Source organism: Cyanistes caeruleus, chromosome 17, assembly GCF_971803275.1.
Source record: "Cyanistes caeruleus chromosome 17, bCyaCae1.hap1.1, whole genome shotgun sequence".
In the NCBI taxonomy this organism is placed as follows: Eukaryota; Metazoa; Chordata; class Aves; order Passeriformes; family Paridae; genus Cyanistes; species Cyanistes caeruleus.
This window is the reverse complement of record NC_141717.1, coordinates 13137970-13160257: the sequence shown is the minus strand read 5'-3', so window position 1 is coordinate 13160257 and position 22288 is coordinate 13137970. Positions and strand designations below refer to the sequence as shown.

Genomic DNA, 22288 nt, shown 5'->3' with positions numbered 1-22288 from the left:
GTTAACCAGGCCGATGTTTGGGGTGGCCAGCCCAAGCTACCTGCACAGGATCTAGGTGCTAAGTATTGAAAATTAATTCTTTAACTGGAAGGGAGTTAAATAAAATCAGACTTTTTTACAGGCAAATAACACTATTTGCATGTTCCAGCTGATTATTGGTGGTACAAGGTACACAGCCAGCGGTGACAGAAGAAAGAGAATGCAAAATCTGGGAGAGAAGAGCTGCCAGGCAGGAGGGGCTGCTTCCTTGGGATGAGTCAGACCCAGCTCTGCGCTCAGAGCGGATCCTACCCCTGAAACATTTATGCACGGTGGCTGGAGAGCTTCAAAGCTCCCATCAATATCAAGCAGGAGCTCTATTGAGATGTAACCAGATAAGCTCTGTGCATCTGCCCCTCCTCTGAAGTGCTGCTGCTGGGATGCAGCTGGAGGAATCACAGAGGGTTTGTACATCTCTGCTGAGCACAGAGACCACGGCAAAGCTTGGCCACAGAATCTCAGCGCACATTTTCCTTCTGTTCCCACTGACGTTCCCACCAGTAACAGCCCCATCCCATCCAGCACTCAAACATTTACCCAGGCATTTCCAGATCTCACACCTTCCCTCCAAATCTCCAGTTAGACCATGCAAAAGCTTTCATTCCATTCCCTCCCCCTGCAATAACCTGCATTGCCAATTCTAGAGGCAATTAAATATCAAAGTAGGAGCTGCCTAAGATACACAAGAGAGACAGGTAAGTGCAGCTCATCGCTGTTCATTGCTGCAATTAGTTTCAAAAGGTTGGTGTGGTTCTGATCTATGACACCACCCAGCAAACACACATCCTTCTTGATCCTGCCTGCCACAAAACTTGTCTCTCCTCCTCTAAAGCGCCTTTTTAATGGTCTCTGAAGAACAATCCTCAAATGCCTTGTGAACCATCGTTTGAAAAGGGCACAGCATCCATCATCCCACTTCTTTGCTTAGGTAGCTGCTTCAATACTGTTCTGTGCCCATTTTCCAGCACAGAGGGTGATGGACAGAGCTGAGAAATTTTTCCCAAGGCTTTCCAAAAGTGAGCAAAGCAGCTCTTTACAGCTTTGCAAAACTTCCTTTCCACTATTACCCAGGCTTTGGCTCTTTAGGAATTATGTACTGATTGATTTTTAAGAATGAAAAGCTTCAGGTGCCTTGACAAGTAATTACTAATACAACAAAGCCCTACCAGCATTTAATAATTATTCCAGAAGGAACACAGCAAGCCTGTCTCCTAGAAAAACACTCCTTTGCACCAGCTGCCAGGCTTGGGAAGCCAACACCCGACTCCCTCCAAAGACCTTCCTGAACAGGTGGTTTTTGCAGCATTCCTGGAATATCCCCAGATTTGGACCACTTCACAGCCAGTGGGTGCAGAGAGCAGCTCCAGAGTCTTGGCACTGCTGCCAGGAACATCCTGCCAGCACTGGTCTGTCTGTTTTTGCAAGGGGCTCCAACAGGAGAGCTGTGGATGGCTGCAGATGTGGCAGCATGGCAGGGCCTGGCAGCAGGAGCTCAGGCTGGTCCTCAGCTGCAGACACAGCCAACTTCACCAAACCCTGGTTCTCTCTGTACTCAGCAGGAAACAAGTTATTACACTCTGCATCAGTCTCCAAACATGATGCTGTGTGTCCATAGTGTAATTTTAAGGTAAATGCCAGGGAAGCTGAGGGATGGAAGCTGATGTGGAAGCCTGTGCATCCTGAGTAGAGACAGGTGGATTGCTCACCAGGAGCAGCACCTGGAGGTGTGAACTCCTCCAGCTCCTGTGGATGTGCTCTCTCTATCAAAGACACTGCTCTCCTGTGTCTTCTGACTCCTTCCCACCATCACTTTTACTGACCCAGACACACCAAGGAAACAGCCCTGCTGAACAGAGGGATCGCAGCTGAGCTGAGGTGGCAGAAGCATGAGGAGCAAAAACACCCCCACAAACTTCTAGTGGCTCTTTGTGAGTCTTTCTGATGTCCCCATAGACACAGAGGATCTGTGGGGCTGGATAAAGCCAACTAAAAGGCTGGAAGCCATAAGGAGAAATGCAAAGAAGCATGTGACATGACTTTATAGCTGTAATAGTACTATTGTACTAGTACTGCAACCACTTGAGCTCTGTCCATCACCAGCAAAAAGACCACTCACTCACAAAACTAATATAATTTCTGTTCCTAAGCCAAGTTCTTTCAAGATTGCCAGAAGTCAAAATAAAGAGGAGAAATCTCGGGAACACTTTAAGATGAGCTGCTGCTGTTTGAAATTGAGGTAAAACAATACCACTTGCTGATAATTTGTCCACTAATTAGTTCATTATACCAATTGAAAGGGAACACTAATTTGGTGTAAACAAGGCCAGAGTCTTTCAGAAGGAACTGTCATGAAACATATAGAGCTACAGTAACTTCAGCCTTTCACCATCATTCAGCCTGATGCTGGAAAGAATAACCTGCTTGATAGTGTTGATACAACATATTTTTTCTGTGTTTCTTTCAGAACAGGCAGGAACTGACTATTTTGTCCGTGTTTCTGAAGTATCTCCTAAGGTCTGCTCTCAGCAAGACTCCAACAACCACCCTTATCAGCGAGGAGTGCTCTAAACTGGCATTCCACAGCCCGATGAAAATCAAGGAGAAGTAAGATAAACCTGTTTAGCATGACAATACAGACAGCTTATACTAGAGGATTACTCTTTAGTGGTTTTTAAACTATTGAGTAAATAGAAATGCTGCAGGGCTTTCTGCTTTGTTTTCAGTTTTCTCCTTTCCCTTCGACTGTGGCTGTGTTACCTTGGAAACCTCCATGGGCTGGGGCGTGATTGGGTTTGTGGTGACATTACACACTGTCAACCAAAGGTGCATGGATGTCTATGAAACAACAAATACAGAAAATGAGAGGCTATTTAGGTATATTTTTCATAGCATAGAATGCACAAGTGCCACTCAGAGGCAAGTCAGCCACCAGAGTGGGCTGGCTTAGTCAGTGGGAAATGTGATAATAAATTTGATAATAATTCCAGTTATCCTTTTAAGTGACTACAAAAGAAACAGCCTCATAAGATTACTTCTAAAAGTGTATATAACAGCAGGATTTTTTTTTTTTTTTTGTTGGCCTGAAATAAATATGCTGTAAAAGAGACAAGGTAACCCAGTATGCAAAATATTTCTCTGGACATGGGAACCCACTCTTATTTTATGTGTCACCTGCAGCTGGTTTCCACATAGTGCCCAACTTGTCAAAATCACTGGAGAGATTTACTGGGAACAAATTAAACCCTATTCCCTCTGAAGTGTTAAGTGGAAATTAATACCTTCCTACAGAGCTGAGAAAGCCAAAGCCAGTCAGACTGCAGAGAGCAGTGGGACACCCAGAGCATCCAGCACTGACTGATAACGTGTGCAACCTGTGACAGTATTTTCTCCTGGAAACAGTTTTTGGGAGACCACAAGGACATGTGAGAAGAAACAAACGTGCTCCCCTCTCCTCCTGCTCTGACTTGGCTGGATGACACTGCAGATGTATCATCAGATTTTGATATATGGTGATCACCAAATTTTTTCAGATTATCTGTCCAGAGCCTTGTCCACTTGACTCATTAACTAAAAGCCTATTATTATTAATCATTTAGAATTTACACTCATAACAGTCTCCTGCTCCGTACCTGCCAATTAAACTTCTTTAACCTCATTAACAGTACTGGTGCTTGGCTTTCATGACATGGAGTAAGTTCACCACTTGATTTATGAATATTAAGAGTCCTACTTGATTTCCTCTTTGTTTCCGTGTGTCTCTCCTCTCCAGGAGGGAGCTTGGAGGAATGCTCCCAGGCAGCTGTGTTTTAAGTGCAGTCAGTCAGCCCAAGAGTTCTTCATGTTTAGTAAACCCCAGGAGACTTGAAGCCAGTGAGCTTCCTTCTTTTCCATATGAAATCCTGACACCTCAGGCAACAGGCGTAAGACTAAGCAGTAACACGGTGACAAGTCGATTGAAGGCAAAGGCACAGTTTTTGTCCCTGCCTGCCCTGATGTGCATCATATTAAGTGGAATTTGAGACCCACACACAGATGTATTAGAGGAAAACAGCATCATGACCCTCTGCTGCAGAGGACCAAACCTGGATAGAACTCTTACATGAAAAGAATCTTTAACTCTTCATCTAATGGCAAACGTTTCTGCCTGCTAAGACAGATGGAAAATCTGAACCTCTCAGAAAACAGAGCTTGCCTATTAAGATCTCCCCTGAGAACAGAAACTAAAAGAAAATAAAAGACAAACAGGAAGCACTAACAGGTACAGGAACACTTGAAAAGAGAGTGGTCAATCATCTATGCCCACCTCTGCCCCAGCCCGCCCTCACTCCCTGTCTGCACCTGCCAACATAAACAGCATTTTCAGGCTGATCAAAAGGCAGCATCTCCTACTGCTACCTCTACTGGGAGCATATGAACATTTCATGACTAAAAGCACTTCCCACCACAGAAAAACCCAAACAAGCATCAAACACATTAAACAGGCAGGCTGCATATCCAAGCCCCAAGGAAAGACAGGGGCATATTTTGTGCACATACTCACGTGCCCACCCACATTCACAAAATCACCAGGATCTCAACAGCAATACAACAGTAAATAAACAGTATCAATAGCCCAAGAATAAACCCACCAAAATCACTTCATTCTCTGCTGTACAAACAGTGCATATAGGAGGCATAATGACACCCTGCAAGGAGACTTCAGCACATCACCAGGAAATACCACACGGGACATTGAAATTAATGTCAAAAGGTGCCAGCGCTAAATTCACGATCATGCTCAGCAAACTGTTTTAATGACAGGTTTAATGCTGGGTTGTTACAGTGACATGACCAAAGCACGGTGGGTTTAATCTGGAGGGTAATGCTGGAGCATTGCAGAGACAGCAGCTTGAGCTGCACCAAGGAAAGCTGCCTGCACAATGGGTCGGCCACAGGGCAGCACAAAGCAGCAGGCTGTCGGTGGTAATTAGCAGGAGGTGAGAGCTAGGTAGCCAGGAAAAGCAGCTGTAGCTGCAGGTGCAGAAAAGCTACAGATGAAAACTGTCATCTTCTTTCACTACTTGCTGCCTGTGATTTTTTCTTGCTGGAAGGGTCAGGTTTGGCACGGTTTGGCCCACTGCTCGCTTCTTGCGCTGTCAGTTCGGATTCGTCAGGATCTCAGCTGACAGCATCTGATTTTAGAGACAGATTTACCTTTCTGGATCTCCTTTGAAGTCTGTCTATTCACCCCTGGCCACTGCTGGACTTTCACAGACAGTGAGTACTTTCTTCCTTCTTACAGGGAATGTGAAACACAAGTTGGAGCCCTGCCAGATGGAGAATGCTGGCATGCACCACCTTCTGTGGAGAGCAGCCCAAAGGCAAGGCTGGGGTGGCCAGAGAGCTGAACAGGCCCTCGCAGCCATGGCCATTTGCTCCTTGGCAAGTTACTCACTCCCCACCTACTCCCTCTGTAACCAAGGCAGTGGCTGTCACCTCTCAGACTCTTCTGAATCGTGGGCTTTGCTGGAGCTGTGAAACTGCAAACCACATTCCACACTCCAGTCAGTGCAACAATCCAAAGCACATCTCACCTTTAACCTTGCCCAGACAGTAGCAGGCTATTTTGCAGCACATATGTGTTTTCCCAAAAGTGCTCCAAGTTTGCAGCCCACAGGCAGAAGGGGGTTTGCAGATCCTTCCAGAGAGGTCAGCACACACTCTGAGACTGATTGCACTTATCTTTCTACCTGAATATCTGCCAAGGCCAGGTCTGGAATCTGCCCTGGCTGGGTCCTGCTTATCATTCTTTCCTTTGATATTTTTATTTTAAGATGTCATGAAAACAGCCTGGCAAACTGAACCTTTTAAAATCCGTGAGACAGACAAACAATGACCAAACAGCATGATGCAGGTATGGGACTGGGATTTCAAAGGCTTGCCAGGATTCAGCATGGAAATGACTATCAGCAGTGTCTGTGCAATGTGAGGCAGAGGGAAATCCTTACCTCTGACTCTGACACCTCCAGGGGCTTCTCGTTGAGGCCCAAGCCCTCGGTCAGCACAGCCCCGTTGTACTTGTTGCAGATATCCTCATCAGAGTAGTGCAGCCCCCCTGGGCTTGGCCGAGGAGGAGACCTAGGAAATGCAAAGGATGAGTGCTTGGGATGTTGTTATTCCCCTGGAATTAATGAAATCACGATTTGAAGACAGAATCACAGCTTGAGGCAGAGACTTGGGTGTTTAAGTCTGTCCTCGATTCTTCAGTCTCTCCCTTTTGCCTGTTTAACAGTGTTTGAAGCTAGAAAAACACACATTCCAAAAGCACAGCATTCCCAGCTTTTTACCTGGTTCCATTTTTCTTTGAGAAGGTGCTCTTGATGTTCAGGTGTCTGCTGTTGAGCTCCAGAGCAGTGAAGCCTCCATTATCCAGGGTGACCGACTCCTCCACATTGGAGATGGTTTTACCTGGAGCCAAGAAATGAAAGGTTCAGCTGAAACAAAAACACTTTTTCCCCAAATAGAACTGCAGGAGCAAACTTGTCCTCCTTTCTGTTTTATGACATCATTAATTATTTGAAATTCTCTTTACTTTTCTTACTGGCAAGTGAGAACAGTGAAGGCAAGGAGTGTATCAGGAATGTGAAGAGGAGAAAGAAGTCATGGATGGATGGATGGATTTAATTGAGATTGAAGTATCTAATCTAGCACAGATAAACTGTGCTCGAAAAGTGCTTATTCTTGGTTTTTGACTATAAATAGAAACCAGGTAACTAATTTAGGTGGCTACTGAAGATGTCCTAAATCAGGTGCTGTGAATCCCATTCCATGCTGACTGGAGCAAAGAAAGAGAAAGTAAAACTAGAAAAGGTAGAAAAAGAAGAAGAGATGAAAAAAAAAAGGCAGGAAAAAAAGCAAGAGGCAGGAAAAAAGCACTCTTCCATTTGTAAGTGGAGAGCAAATGGGAAAAACATGCTGCAGCTGAAATGAGGATCAGGTATGGAGAAATGACCAGACAGTGTAAGGCAGGAATGAAGACAGGATGGGAAGAAGAAGGAAAACACAGCCCAGTATATAATTTCTTGTGATCAAATCTAGCAGGAGCTTGTTCTCTCCTGTGCTCATCCTCTGTCATCCTGAAGGTGTGAGCTGAGCCCGTGTCCCAGCGAGAAGGGCTGGCTGCCACTTTGCAGCAGACATGCTTTATCCTCAGCTTCAATTTCAGTGCTGCATTAAGGCTCTGTGAACATGGGTATCTGACAGCACAGGTCAGACCTGCCTTTTCATGTCTGTCCCCCAAACACACAGTAAAACTAAGAAGATGAGAGGTTTCCTATGAGCTGTGCATACAAATATGTAATAGTATTAACTTGGTAAAATGCCACGGTATGCATACATCTTATATCTCGTGGGACTGAAATCTGATTTTCTAACACTTGTTAGAAGTGAATTACAAAGAAAGAGAAGATCTTCACTTTGGGACTGAATTACTAAATACTGCTGGAAGACTTCATTACATTAATCCCTAAGAACAGGTAGTGCAGAGACCCATCCACCTGATTCTTCTCATTAAAGTGCCTTTTCTGGCACCTCCTGGCATCAGAGAAATTTCTTGCTGCAAGTGGGGGAGGCTATCAGAGAAATACACATGTGAACAATCCTCCTAGGACTTTATCATGTAGGGAGAAGAAAAGGTAAAAACAATAGTCAGAGCTCTCAAGAATGAGGCGTTTTGAAAGGGGACTATTTGGCATTCCAAGTTACAGAGCAGGTAGCTCCTCTTTCCTTTCAAGAGAGAAGACTGGTAAAAAATCATCACTAAAGGAAAATTCAAAGCTTGATGTTCACTAGATGTTAAAATTTAACAGATAACCAAGACACTTCCTGGCTGCTTGGCCCCCAGCCCAGCAACTGCAGCTTGGCTTAAGGAAGGAATGTGAGATGTAGGGCACTCAATACAAAGGAATTGTGATATAGTCCTCACACACAGAGATTTAGAATATCAACATTGTTACAGCCATGGAAAAGCAGAATCTTTCTCCTTCTCTCCGTCTTTCAGGGAATTATGACAAAGTTAAACAAAGTCTCAGCTAATTCCTGATTTATTCCTTATCTGCCAAGTGTTTGACCCAGACTCTTTGGCTTTTACTGCAGTCCCTGGGACTTCCAGAGTCTGTCCTGTCTGAGCCCATGGCTGGTCAGTGTCCAAACCCTGATCCAGTGTGGCTACAGACAAAAGCCATTTCTACCAAACCAGACAGCAAAAAGTTCCAAGTCTTTCACCAGGCAAAATAGCTCTAAACACAGTCCCTGCTGAGGAAATCAGGGGTTCAAAGGAAAGGTAATTCTGATCCCCACAGCTGCTGAGACTTTTGCACAGCACAGACATGATGCCTTACCTCCATTACAATTCTTGTACTTCTTGCTCTGGCCGTGCAGGACCAATGCAAACACCACCAGGAGGATGAGGATGAGGCTTGAGAGAGCCATCACCAGCAGAAACCACCACTCCTCATAGAAAGGGGCTTCTGTTTGTGCTGAAAGAGCAAAAAACAAATAACAGGTTTTCTTTATGCCCCTTTAAAATTTTCTCTTGTTCCCCACATTGAATGATGACTGCAGTGGTGCTCAGGGGAGAGAGGGTTCACACTCTTGAGGGGCTTGCTGACCCTTCTAAAATGGTTTGGGTTGGAAGGGACCTTAAAAATCATCCAGTGCCACCCCCCTACCATGGCAGGGACACCCTCCACTATCCCAGGTTGCTCCAAGCCCTGTCCAACCTGGCTTTGGACACTTCCAGGGATGGGGCAGCCACAGCTTCTCTGGGTAACCTGTTCCATCTCCACAAGCACCTTTCACACCCCTGGAGCAGCTCCACAGGCCCTTAGATAAGAAGTTACCACCAGGAGAAGAGAGGCAGGTTTCTTCCCACAGCTCTGCACGGCTACATTTCCTGACCATGGCAGGCTTGGCACTCCTGGGTCAAGGGAACCACTAATACACATGCCATGACCCATGATTATTCCACTTCTTGGGAGGCTTACCTTGCCAAAATGCTGTTCAGTGGCCCTTTGAAAAATACAGCTAGCAACAGGGAACAAAGTTCAGAGTCTTTCAGTATCTCCTAATGGAGAACTTCCAACTTCCAACACTCACTGCTGCTCTATATCACTTCTCCATCCACTAAGCCAAGCCTGATGTGCAGCACAGGGGTATCAATTCAGTTGCCTGGGTTTTGTGCAGGCTCAGGTCATTTCATCCCATTTGACCTCAAGGGACAACACATAATGACACAAACTTGCCCTTCCTGGAGTTACCTCATCAGCCTTGGGTTAAAGTAATAAGTATTGTTGTTTTCTTGCAGTGATTCTCTTCATCCTCCCTTGAGCTCCCTCAGCTTTGGGGAAAAAGTGCAGCTTCTGAGCATGAGCCAGCAGTTGATATAATTTCCCTGTAGTCCCTAAGGTGGAACACCACCTGGCAGGAATGGGTGATGCCAGGAGAACAACCCAACCCCTCACTATCACCAAATCCTCTTTCCCTGACTGTCCCAAGCCTGGATCTGAATTAAAGTCTGTTCTAAGCCTGACAATATGAGCTCGAATTTGTTCCAGATCACTGGGTATTCTGCAGCAGGGAAAAGCTGCCACACTTTTTCTTTGCTAGGAGGCCAGTCCAGGCCAATAAAATCCTAGAGACAAACTGCACAAGCCATGCTGGGCTGAGCAGATTCAGGGCAATTTAGACCTCCCTGTGCCAGCTGAAGTGGCCAGCCTAAAATGCTTTTTTTATACTTTTATGACTGTGAATCTCAATGGAAGCCTCTTACTTTCATGCAGCAATTTGAGAGGAACAGAAGCATCAAAAGGAGGCGAATTAAATAGTTCTCTTCAGGTGGAGAACTTAACAAACAAGCAGTTTATTTATAGAAAGCATCACAAGGAGATGCATGCCCTGCTTCAGAGGAATAATGTCTTCGAGCAAAGGAAAGGCTGACATGATTGCTGGTCCTTTACACTGTTAAACCTCTGTGAAACCCCAGACAGGAAAAACACTGACTCTTGGTGTTTGAAGTGGGTTGTCCATGCCCTTGTCCTGAAGAAGAAAAGCCAGGGTAGCACTCACAGTGAGATCCATGGAAGCTCTCACAGGGTAAGTGGTTAATTGTGTCAGGACAAGCGCAGCAGCCGCGATGGCGAGAGCAGCGCTCGCTACTCCTGCCTGCTGGGGAGTTACTGAATGGTGTTCATGCCTTTCACTGGAGCAGCAAAGAGATAAAAGCCACTCCAGATATTGGAGCAGTGCCAGGTTCTCAGGACTCTCCAGAATTTTGAATCACAAAGCCGCTTTATCAGTTTCTTTTATTCCCCTTGTCTTTGCTGACACAGCAAGGATGAAACTTATTGCTCAAAAGCAACCTTGAGCTTGGGGAAGAGGAGACCCAGCAAAGCCTTCCCAAGGGCAAGGTCTCTCACCTCTCCACAGGCCAAGGCACTCCAGCTGCCCAGCCCAGGCAAACTAAAAGGAATTTGATTTTTAAGGTATTCAAGTCCCTTTGGAAAACCAGAGGGTTGGGCTGCTCACTGGGATTTGGGAAGCACATTTAGGTCATAGCCCTGTGTTTAAGCACAGGAGAGCTGGGAGAGTGGGAAAAGTCCCAGATCATCAGCAGCAAGGTGATGGGACTGGAGGCATCACACTGGACCAGGAATGCCAGCACAGAGGATTATCAGGAATAATGTGAAACTGCTGTATTTGTGAGAGCTAAATACAAAGTAACACAAAAAATGTTTATCAGAGTACAGAGTAAAAAAAGAAAGCAGAGCAAACATAAAACAGACTAGGAATGGAGAAAAAGCAAACAAATTGTAGACTCTGCAAATTAGTCTTATGACGAGATCTGACATAAACACTCTGAGTAGGTTCTTTATCAAGCTTAAAAATGGCATGTGCATATTTTTCTTCTTGAGAATCAAACATACTGTCATTTCAAAGCTTAATTCACCCCTGTGTTACTCCAGTTTTATCTTAAAACAAGTGAAAACAAGCTGTCCTTGATTATTTGCTGCAACTAGAGAGTCTGGTTTGTTTCTTTTTCCCCTCTTCTCCCTCCGCCTCAGGAAATTCCATTGAAAAAGACTTAAAAAAAATTCCATGATTACCTGATACTGCCACAGAAGGAACACTTGGCTCTCCATAGCCAAATTCGTTGACAGCCACCACCCGAAATTCGTAGGTGACCCCTTGTCTGAGTTTGTCCAGGCCCACTGTGTAGGAGGTGGCGCTGCGAGGAATGTCCTTCACAAACATATCCCAGAGTCCTTCATCTAGGAGAGCAGCAAGGAGAGAAATGGCATCAGCTGTGTGCCCTGGGACTTCCACCTGCTCACAGAGATGTTGTCATAAGTGGTGTGCTGGAGCCACAGGCAGGGACACACTCACCTGGAGGCTGCCCTGTGGTACACACAAATGTCAGAATGCCCTGCAAGCCCCATCTGTGAATGCATTTATTCAGGATGGGATCTCTTCATAGCCCAGATGGAAGAGGTGTCTAAAATCAGCAGCAGCACCCACACAGACCTGAGCTGGCTGGAGCAGCTGCCACTCCCTCCTGAGTGGGTAAGGTCACCCATCAGCACATCTGTCATTTGACAGATCAGGTAAACCCAAGGCAACATTAATGAGTCCTAATCACAAAGGATTTTGTTTGCCTTTTACATTGCAAAATTTGCTTTGTTGTTGAAGCACTCAAGTGAGGCTTGGGCTAATGTAAGTCCTGGGAGGCACTGTGGCCTCGTGTGAACTGGTGCCAGGGGACTGGTGTCACTGGAGTGCTGCTTGTTCCATGACAGCAACAGTGTTGTGCCCTTTGCATGGCAAAGAGCTGGTGCTGCACTCTGTGCTCTGCACTTTTAAACAGAAATGAGTTTTGTTTATTTATATAAAGCTGCTGAAGTTGTTAGAAGCACAATGCCATTCTGATGGGAGGGTTTCAGTAGGGTAATTTTGGCTCTCCATAGCTATAATGACATTAATCCTGTTTCACATCCTGACCAGGCACCATTCCCATCCTTATCCACACCTGTAACCTCACATTTACTACACTGCAGCGGAATGAACTTTCAACGAGAGGGATGTTGGTTCCAGAAGGAACAAAACCAACTATAATTAAAAATACCACTCAAAATTTTTGAGGACAGGAATCAAGCATTAATTTGACTGATTAGCTTCCTGGCAAAAATTGGTGCTTAGCATTTCTGCTGAGAAAATGGAGTCTCTGTCTACACATGGGGCCAAACCCTCAGCTCACCTACCCAGCGTAGCTCTCACAGGCCTGACCTCACAAGTGTCCCATGGGCTTTTACTTTCAGCTATCAAAGCAGCTCCAGCACTATGTATTTTTCTCTCCATGTCCCACAGCAGCGGGAACAGGATGATAACCTCTCCACAGACACGACTTCAGAGTGGGAGCTGCCCGCTTTGAAAGACAGTCCTCTGCACCACTCGACTCCAGAGGCAGCAGGACTTGTGTAGCTCGAGGTGTTATCAAGGTAACAATAAAGCAGGAGCCAGCAGTGTCACCCTCAGTGACTCGTTCTGCTGCTGCAGCGTGAGGCAGGAATCTGTTCTCATTTGCTTTGCCTTTACCTGAGTGTAACCTAATTGGAGTCACTGCAGCTATTCCAGAACTGTGCTGGTGTAGCAGAGCAAGATCTGGCCCTCAGCCTACTCCTGTGCCACAGGGAACAGCAGCAAAGATGGATTGATTAACACTGCAGGTGCATTTCCATGTGAATGTTTTAGCTTTGGCACCAGTAAATACCGGCTCAGTGATCTGCACCGCGCTGCACGTCTGGTGACACACACAGTGAGTAACAGCCCCCAAACCACAGCTTTTCTGGTCAGGAGGATTGGCAGTCTCAGAGGATGCAAAAAGCAGGCTGGAATGTTATTGTTCCAGCTGCATTTGAGAAACACCAAAGAACAACAAAAATAGGTAATTTTCCTGCCGTGCTTAAAACTCGGACCAATACATTATTCACCAGCATGATCAGAGCATAATGAAGTTATCATAATGTACCATTGTTATGTATTAGCTGGGTATTACAATGGCTATAAAACAAGAGATAAAATATTGACTTCCCTTTTACAGGGCAATAGAAGCCGAGATTATTTCTACCACATAAAGTAACAATGTAATAAAAAGGGAGTTTGGGATTTAGTTTCTCTGAAGAGGGTGGAGTGAGGGATGCATTTTCAAAGTTGGATTGTTGCAGCCACTGATACTCAGAAGATGCATCTCACTACTATAAAATATTGCCATATTTGCTAGAATTGCCTAAGCTTTCATAAACACATTTGTAAACAGCAATAAGAGAATTTGAGCCCATTGTGAATTGTCTGAAAAGCAATTTGTTTGCATTCAAAGCCACTTAAACAGGGGAAGAAAAAGCAACAATAAAAGTGAATGTTCAGCACTCATTACAACAAACATGACTGTTCAGACACACACTTTCTCACTCATTTTCTCAAACCTATCAGGGTGCACACTGCAGAAAACCCAACAGACCAAGAAGTGTAAATTTAACTGTTCTGTAAAGCTTGCAGTAAGTTGGGAAAACCACCCCTGAGAGGTCAACATTGCATTTCCTCCTCTCTGTCCCCTTGGCTATGGTGGTGATGCTGTGGGGCAGCAAAGGATCCTTCTTCAGAGGTATTTCTGTCTCACAGGGACTCAGAGATGCTCTGGCTGGTGGCCACGTAGTCACTGGCCCAGCTCCCTTTCATTCACTCTAAGAATCTTTATCAAAACTGTTTTTTTTCCCTAGGGTAAGACTATCAGTGCTGAGTTAATGGTTGGACTCAATGATCTTGGAGATCTTTTTCAGCCTTAATGATTCCAAAATGGGACCCAACTCATTGTCCCTGGGGTCCCAGAGGTGCTGATGCAGATACAGTGGGCAGATGTCCTAAATCTTCCCCACTGCTGACCCCTGTGCACAGCACTGTGGCTTGCCAAGCCCTGGCCAACCAGATTTTTAGTTCCAGAGCCTCAATTAATTTACCTGATATCCACCTGAAACATCCAGACCCCTTTTGTAGACAATGATCACAATCAGATATATCCAAACTAAATAATCACTTTATTCCAGCAGTGAACTTTGTGATTAAATATTGAACACACACTTTCACTGCACCTCTCCCCCCATCCTGAAAACCAGATGTGCTCTAAATGTTAGAAGTTCAGCTGAAAGAGAATTCATTAGAAGGTCACCTGTGATAGCAAAGACTGGCCTTTAAGTTCAGGAGAAAATCGTTAGTGTACCACACAAAGCATTTTCTGCTCAGTTTAGGGAGGAAAGATGCACATGCCGTGGCTGGGACATCAGCTGGGTATTAACTCTTAGAAACCTCTGGGAAGAGCAAAGTTTGCAGCACTCTGCAGGGCTCAGGTGCAGGGCTCAGAGGGACATCCCGAGGGAGGCTGCCCTTGCTTTCTCTTTTCAGTCACATCAGTCCCCATCTTCATTCCCCGCTGCCTTTCTCTGGCCACTCAGTCTCTTAAACATGCGATGGAGAAGCGAGCGCTCTTCAAAAATGAAAAATTTTCCTTTGCTCTTTGTTTCTGCCCAGTTTTCCCCAGCCCTGCCCCACCCCAGCTCCTGCTGATGGGAGATTTGCTCTTCACCTCCCAGCCTCGATGCCTCGGTCCCATCTGAGCTTGATGTTCAGAGAGGATCTGAGTGTCAGGGGAAGGTGAAGCCACCTCTGCCCTAACGCAATGTCCAGCCCATGTTGGAGAGGAGCTGCTCTGCTGGCCGTGGCCCCGTGGCCAGCCCAGCGTCACAGGCCATTAATCAGGGTCTCCACGCTAAATAAAGCTGTCACTCAGCGAGGGAGGCTCCCAGCTCCACTAAATCCAACCACTGACAACCCAGGACATGGAGAGCTGTCAGTTATTTGGGTTTTAAACACCAGCAGTCCCCTCTCAGAGCAGGAGAGCTGGGCCATAAAGCTCCCTCCTAATTACACATTAGAAGGTTTATGAGGGGAGAAGCTGCTGAGAGTTAAGGCCCGGCTGAATGCCACTGGTGTTCCTCCTACAGAGGACACGATTAAAACGTAGCTCTGTTTGTCAGAGGCAAAGGGCTGGATTATCATGCAAAGCAGTGGAAGGACAAGAATGGGAAGTGAAGGCTGACAAACTGTCAGCCCCGGTGTGTCGCTCGCCAGCAGAAGCGAAAAAGGCCCCATGGCAGATGCCGGGGATGCAGCTGCACCCTTCACTTTGAATTTACTGACTTCTGCTGGTTCGTGTCCATGTTTGACACTGCGCTCCCTCATTTGGTTAAAAATAAATAGAAAAGGAAGAAAACAGAAAAACACTACTCAAGACACCAGAAAAGAAACTAAAGTGAGAGCTGCCCTCAGGGCGTGGGAAGCAAAACCCAGCATTTATGAGGTAGACAATTCCCACTCCAAGTAGACGGGTTCTTTCCCAAAATGTCTGTTGTCTTCATGGAACTCATCATCTTGAAAGCTGGAGAGAGCCTTTTTACAAGGGCATGGAGTGACAGGACAAGGGGGAATTGCTTCAAACTGCCAGAGGGCAGGGATAGATGGGATATTGGGGAGAAATTCCTCCCTGTGAGAGTGTTGAGGCCCTGGCACAGGATGCCCAGAAAAGCTGTGGCTGCCCCATCCCCTGGAAGCGTCCAAGGCCAGGCTGGATGGGGTTTGGAGCCACCAGGTCTAATACAAAATGTCCCTGCCCATGGCAGGGGGATGGAACTGGCTGATCTTTAAGGTCCCTTCCAATCCAGACCATTCCATTAAGGTGCAATTCTCTTCCAGTTGCCTGACATCATCCCCTGCTTGGGAAAAGCACAAAAGGTCCAAAACTGTGGTGGGGAGAAGAAGCAGAAAAGGAAATCTCCCTCTACTTGTCCTGGCTCAGGGAGGCTTTCTGAGGGACAGAAGCCAGGAAGATGTGTCACTTGTGGACATGGTTTAGTGGTGGACGTGGCAGCGTTTGGTTTATGGCTGGACTTGATGACTTCAAGTCTTTTCCAATTGAAATGATTCTGTGAGGCAGATTGACCCACACAGCTGCTCTGCACAGGCAGATCCAGGGGTGGAGGTCTGCTGGGGCAGCTCCACATCCAGGTGCACTCCTGGCATGTTTCACAAACACCTCCCTTGCAGACGGGGGGCACCGGGAAGGCAGCTCTGGCTGAGACTGCTGGGGATCTACAGGACACATTCCCACCACTAAAGCACAGCGACAGGAACCTTTGGATGTGACCTGGAGCTGGGAAAAGAGGGGTGAAGCCAGCTGCTCCATTCCTCCCAGCAGCACTGGGAACCTTAACATCGCTGTGCCATTTGTCTTTTGCTCTGTATGGAAAAGCTGAGGGCACAATCTATTCCCCATTCCTCAGCCAGCACAGCTGATGTCTGGGGAGCACTTACAGTGGCAGAGACAGAGCCTGCTTAATTGCATTTCTTGTAATGCACAAGGAGCTAAACTGGAATCCATTTCTCCAAGGACAGAGAAGTTGAAGGAAAAGAAAAACTCTTCTGTTTCTGTAATGTCTTCCTCTAGCACAGATCACTCTGGAAAAAATACTGGTTTGCCTGCTTCATCCCTGTGTATGAGTGTACTCAAAATGCAGAGGAGGTAGTGAGCCTGATCACCTTCCATAAAGCCAGCAGAGAAACAGGGAAATCAAATGAGCAGTCTCAGCTGCCTGCTGCCACCATTGCTAAACCCAGCAGGGCAGCAGAGCCCTGGGAGACACAGCAGGGCTCCACAAAATTCGAAGGGAAGTGACAAAAGGGAGTAGGGCTTGCCATTTCTGACAGAAAGGCATCCTCCTACTCTGATGGAAGACTCTTGGCAGGGAGCTACGGCAGGGAAAATGAGATGATACAGCATTTAACGTTTGGGGTAATGAGGCCTATAATAGATGACACTTGAGATGTGAAACACTAAGGTAGTGGTATTGCATTTAAATATTGGCAACAAGCTAAAGCTTTTCATCTGTCTGCTCAACGCCCCTTTTTTGACCTCAGAAGGATAAATATCTTTTCCTTTCTTGGTTTTATGTGAAGAGCACAAGTCAACTGCTCTTCTCTTGGAACAACTCCTTAAAAACAAAGGTTGCTCCAATCCACACTCTACTACCTGTATAAATCAACATGCAAAAGCAAATTCTTAGAATGATATTAAAACAGGAGCTGCTCCAAATGACCAGCCCTGAGAGGAGGAATTAGTTCCCTGCTTTTGTTAAGCTCGTAATTCAGATTTCAGACTCTTCCATGCAGAGATGAGGAAGAAAAGCGGCACAGAGAGGAAGCCAATGCTTGGGTGGAATAAGCAAATCTTCCAATTAGTCTGTCTCCTCTCCTGGATCACATTTCACGCTTCCTACAGCTGCAACCAGAACGAAGGATGAGAATCCAGCATACAAATGCCGAGTTCATTTGCTACAGCAGTATGAATAGGATTAAAATAATCTGAAGAGGAATTAAATGCCTCAACAGTCAGGTTGCAAGAGTGGGAGAATAAGAGCTCTTGTGTGCGTTTCCAGGATCAGTGGAGAGGGGCCAGCAGAAGTGACCCTGGGTTAATGCAGCTCAGACCTGCCTTGGAGGGACTATTTTCTTCCTGCTCAAAAGGAGTGGGCCCCAAATCCTCCATCCTAAGCCATGAGCTGTGAAATGTTTGTTCACTTCCAACGGGGAGTCAAGTGGATGAGTTTCCAATGTCACCACTCCCATGGGCTGGATTGCCAAGCTTGCAGATGATGGGCTGCAGGTTTCCCCCTAAAATACTCTGACTCACAAAAAAAAAACCTGTCTGGGGGAAATGTAAGCTGGTAAGTGATTTTAAATGAACAGGTTTGGTTTAACTTGCTACCTAACAATGCTGTTCAAAATAAGAAAATAGTTTCTGCCTCAGAAGAAATAAGGACAGAACTCAAAAAGCTGATGTAGGTGAAATAGAAGCAGTGTCATGACTCTAATTAAAAACAAACTTCATCACTCTGGGAAACCCCAATGCTTTGAGAAGGTTTGTATTTCCCTCGCTTTTATTTTGAAAACAATTGTCAAATTAAATGACAGAAATAAAAATATTTTTAGGATCAGAGCAGAGCCTCACTACAGATCAAATTCTATCAGATGCAGGTATGGAAATCTGCATCTTCAGAGATGACCTCAATAATTTTCTTACTGGTCTGGTTAAATGTATTTAAAATCATTGGTTTTAAATGCAACCTTATATTCAAGACACTAACAAACAACAGGATCCTCCACCTAATCAAACAGATAAGCATTCATTTAATCCATATATAATCAAGCAGTGTGCAAGCACCTAGAAGTGAAAGGGAAAGAACCAGCAGCCAAGATGGTTATGTCAAGTATATATCATATCTAATTTCCTTCTGTGCCAGAGTAGCAGACCTTGTCAATAGAGGAGAAAGAGCAGACATCATCTATCCTGACTTCAGCAAAGCTTTTGACTTGGTGACATTCAAACACGGCCCACGTGGAACGAGGAGCTGGTGGATGTATCACCAGCTGGAAAACTGATCCTGAACAGAGTGGTTATCAACATCCCCTGTCAGAGTGGAGGGAAGTTATCAAGGGAGATTACACAGAGGCCTGGCAGCACTCACTGGCTTTCCTTAATGACTCAGTTCCCAGGAAATCTGTGCTCTTTGAATTTACAAGGGCTACCAAGCTGCAATCAGGCTGGAGCACACAAATTACCTTGTCCAAGTGGGGGAACATTCTGGGAAAAAAGCAGAGAGCAGCTTCACTAAGATACAAATCCCAGGAGCAAAGGAGCTCTGGGAAAGCACCAATAAAAACTGTGGTGATGGGGAATTCCTTCCCCCTGCCTCAACGCCCTCTCTGCAGAACAAATGGGGGAAGAAATGTGGTGTATGTGCTGCTGAAGCCCTGGCCCTATTATTAACATTAAAACAGTAATTAGCTGCTGTGCTCTGCTGCAGAAGGAGACAGATTTCTATCTGTGGTCCTCAAAATACAGCTCACAAATACTTATTAGTCCTTGCTCACGAAAGATGCTGTAAGCATTTAAATGAGTTTTAATTATTAACTCTATTAGTTCATCTGTTGGATGATTTTCCAGTGATGTAGCACAGTGAAAGTCAGAGTAGTCGGGGTAATTTTCTGTGACTACTCCTAAAGAGGAGAAAATATGCTAAACACATAATAAACCACTAACATCTTAATACTGGCTGGAAATACATTCTCTCACAAAATCCCATTACCTTACTGGGATGACAAACAGCCTCTCCAGTTCAGCAGGGACTGAAGGAAGGGAACTGATGACATCAAACTCCCTGTATTTCCCAGGGCTTACCTGAGGGTCGTGCCTCTATAATGTAGCCAGTTGTGGGTTTTTCTCCTGAATCTCCCTCAGTCCATTGCAGCGTCAGCCCAGAAGCAGATTTTGTCACCAGGATTTCCTGAGGGGAGCCAGGAGACCCTGAAGGAGGAAAAGAGAATAGAAAATGAGGGTGCAGCATGAATTGCTTCTGCTGAGAGAGGGGAAAGATTATCTTGCAGTGTTGGTCAACAAATATGCATAATAAACCAGCTCTATGGGCTACTGACCTGATTTCTTCACTAGCTCCAGTAACAGCAGTTACATATCAATGGGGTTTACAGGTCATAGGATCATGGAATATCTGATGTGGAAGGGACCCACTAGGATTATCAAAGTCCAACTCTACAGGTGATAGCCCCAAGAATAAAGTAACTGTGTTAAGAAAGCAAGAGGAAAAAGGGCTTTCATTTTACCCATTGTCACTGCTATTTCTCATTTCAGAGGTGAAACCATGAGGTTCATGGAGAGATTCATGGGGACAGGCACTGCCCATTGGCTTGGGAAGATACAATGGTCAATTTAGAAAGGATTCCTGATCTACACTTGGTCTGTGGTGGGTTAGGCTGTGGAAGTGGGAAAAAAATCAGAGCTGTGGCCACTGCACCAATGCTCTGTGACTTACCTGACAGGTTGGTATCATTGGATGGCATTTACCTTGTTGGATTATCTGTTTACCAAAGTCACTGATCAAATGGGAAAACCAGCTCTTTTGGGTACAAGCCCTGAACCAAGTGGGGAACGCTGCCCTGCAGCTGCTCTTGACACAGCAGGAAATCCACAGATCTCTCCTGCTGCATAAACCAACGTGTCAGGAGAGAACAATTGTAAATTCTTTTTGGTTTTGCATCCAGGAACCTCTGCTGGCTTCGGCAGCTACTCCAGTTCTGCCTCCCACTGCAGAGCAGTACAGTCAGAATTATGCACTGCTCTGTCAGGCTGCAGCTCAGAAATCCCTGGCTGGCCTGTTTGCATTATGATTTATTCACAGTATTCTGTTTATTCACATTAGACTTCTAGGTTTCAGGAAGAAAAAGGAAACATGTTTTTCGAGGCAGTTGTGAAACACACTGAATCACATCCCGTGACTCAGCTTCTCCTTGGAGCTGGAAACTCACGTGAAGCCCTGAGTGCAGCATTCCCTGCTGGTGGCCTGTGTTTGTAGAAGTGATCTGTGACTTGTGATTTGTTTTTACAGACCCCCTCACCTTCTGCTGGCCCAGCTGTGATGTTGGCTTGCAGCTCAGGTCCATAGGCGATGGTTCGGGCTTGCACTCGGAATAAATAGGTCATGCCCTTGGTGAGATCCCGGACCTTCAGCCAGCGCTGCCAGTTCCCCTTAATGTCCACAGTCACCACCTTGCTCACCCCTGGAACAGCCACACAGAGAAAAAAATAAGAGGGAATTTCATTGCAAAAACAGAAATCAAGTGGAGCTTATTACATCTAGATGGTAAGTAAAATCATCTAACAGTTTGCTAAGAAAGTATTTCTTACAATTAGCAGGAGTTTAAGTAGTGATAATAGGCAATTTTCAGCACTGATAAGTATAATTAGAGTTTAAGCTTGATAAGTGGGTACTGACAAGGAAAAAACCTTACAACACAACTGGGAAATTACCAAGAGACTACATGTAACTTCACTAATTATTCTGGGAAGAAAGGAGAAGGTAAACGAAGAGGAGTGCACATTCCAGATTGCTTCCCAAGCAAGCATTTCTCCATTGCTGCTTCCCCAAATAACCTGCAACATGGTCTGGAGGAGGGAAAAGGGCCAGGTTTGTCCCATTCATCTCATCCTGCCACATCCACCATCCCATGTGGATGCAGAGTGAAGGATGAACCTTGGAGCTACAAACACCACGACAACAGGGGATGCAACCGAAGCATTGGGAGCTTAAACAAGGCTGGAGCTGTGACTTGTGTCTCATTCTTCTCACTCTCTCAGAATTTTTCTTACAGGGATCAGTTAAAATCAGAGCTGTTCCCTTCACCAAGGTTCATAGCTAGTTTCACCTTTAGGTTCTCAGTGGTGCATAATGGACCGAGAGTGGTTTAAAAACAAAAAAATCTGTCTTTCACTGAAATTTTCTAGAAGTAAGTCATTATAAAAGATTTTACAGAATAGAAAGTTCAAATTTAGAGTGTATTTCTGGTGGTTTTTTGGGTCTGTATATGTACATGACACATTTTAAACCAAGAAGGTAGGAAGCAGAAGGGTTTTCCCACTAGAAATGGCTGCCTGCTAGTTTATCTTTCCAAAAAATGCAGAAGGAAGATATTTTCAATCCAGATGCTTATTTTATGCAAATCAAGATGATGCTTTCAGTTTTAATCACTTAAATAAAAAGTAATGTCCAAGTGATTTCTGTTCAAAGTCTTCTTCCAGATACGATTTATAACTCAGGGAATCTTTTCCTTGGCTAACGAGGATGCAGTAAAAGTGCTTCCTCCTTCCACAGGTGAACTATTTCATTTCTCTGAGACAAATCAGGAGGCATTTGTCATTTTCAAGTTATGTTCCAAAAAGAAAAAGGGAAAAAAAAACCCTGTTGAAAAAGGCTCCGGGGCAATTTTGTTGTCTATTATTGTGTAAAACTTAACAGTGTAAAGCTTAAACAACAAAAGGTCAAGCAGGGATAAGACTGTGCTAAAGAACAGAGCACTGCTGGAAAGCTTGGAAAAATGGGCAGGTAAGTGGTGGCTGATGAGTGGGAAGGCAGAAGGTGCCACCACAGGAGGATGCTCAGCCAAAAATCAAGGATGGGTGGAAAGTCAAAATATGAAAGAGAAAAGCTCCAAAAGAGGGTCCAGTCCATCCAGGTTGGTGCACTGCAGTGCTCACATGGAA

The 22288-nt window shown here is 45.3% G+C and overlaps 1 protein-coding gene across 6 annotated transcripts in view; it reads right to left on the bottom strand.

The window, feature by feature from the left end:
- SDK1 (sidekick cell adhesion molecule 1) overlaps window positions 1-22288 on the bottom strand; it is a 385141-nt gene that overhangs the window by 6660 nt on the left and 356193 nt on the right. For all 6 annotated transcript variants that reach the window (XM_086855185.1, XM_086855184.1, XM_086855187.1 and 3 more), the window contains 6 exons: window positions 20647-20808; window positions 19415-19540; window positions 11181-11345; window positions 8418-8555; window positions 6366-6486; window positions 6027-6156 (listed from right to left, as the gene is read on the bottom strand). In XM_086855185.1, the coding sequence (XP_086711311.1) occupies window positions 6027-6156; window positions 6366-6486; window positions 8418-8555; window positions 11181-11345; window positions 19415-19540; window positions 20647-20808 (842 nt within the window). The remainder of the gene's footprint in view (window positions 1-6026; window positions 6157-6365; window positions 6487-8417; window positions 8556-11180; window positions 11346-19414; window positions 19541-20646; window positions 20809-22288) is intronic.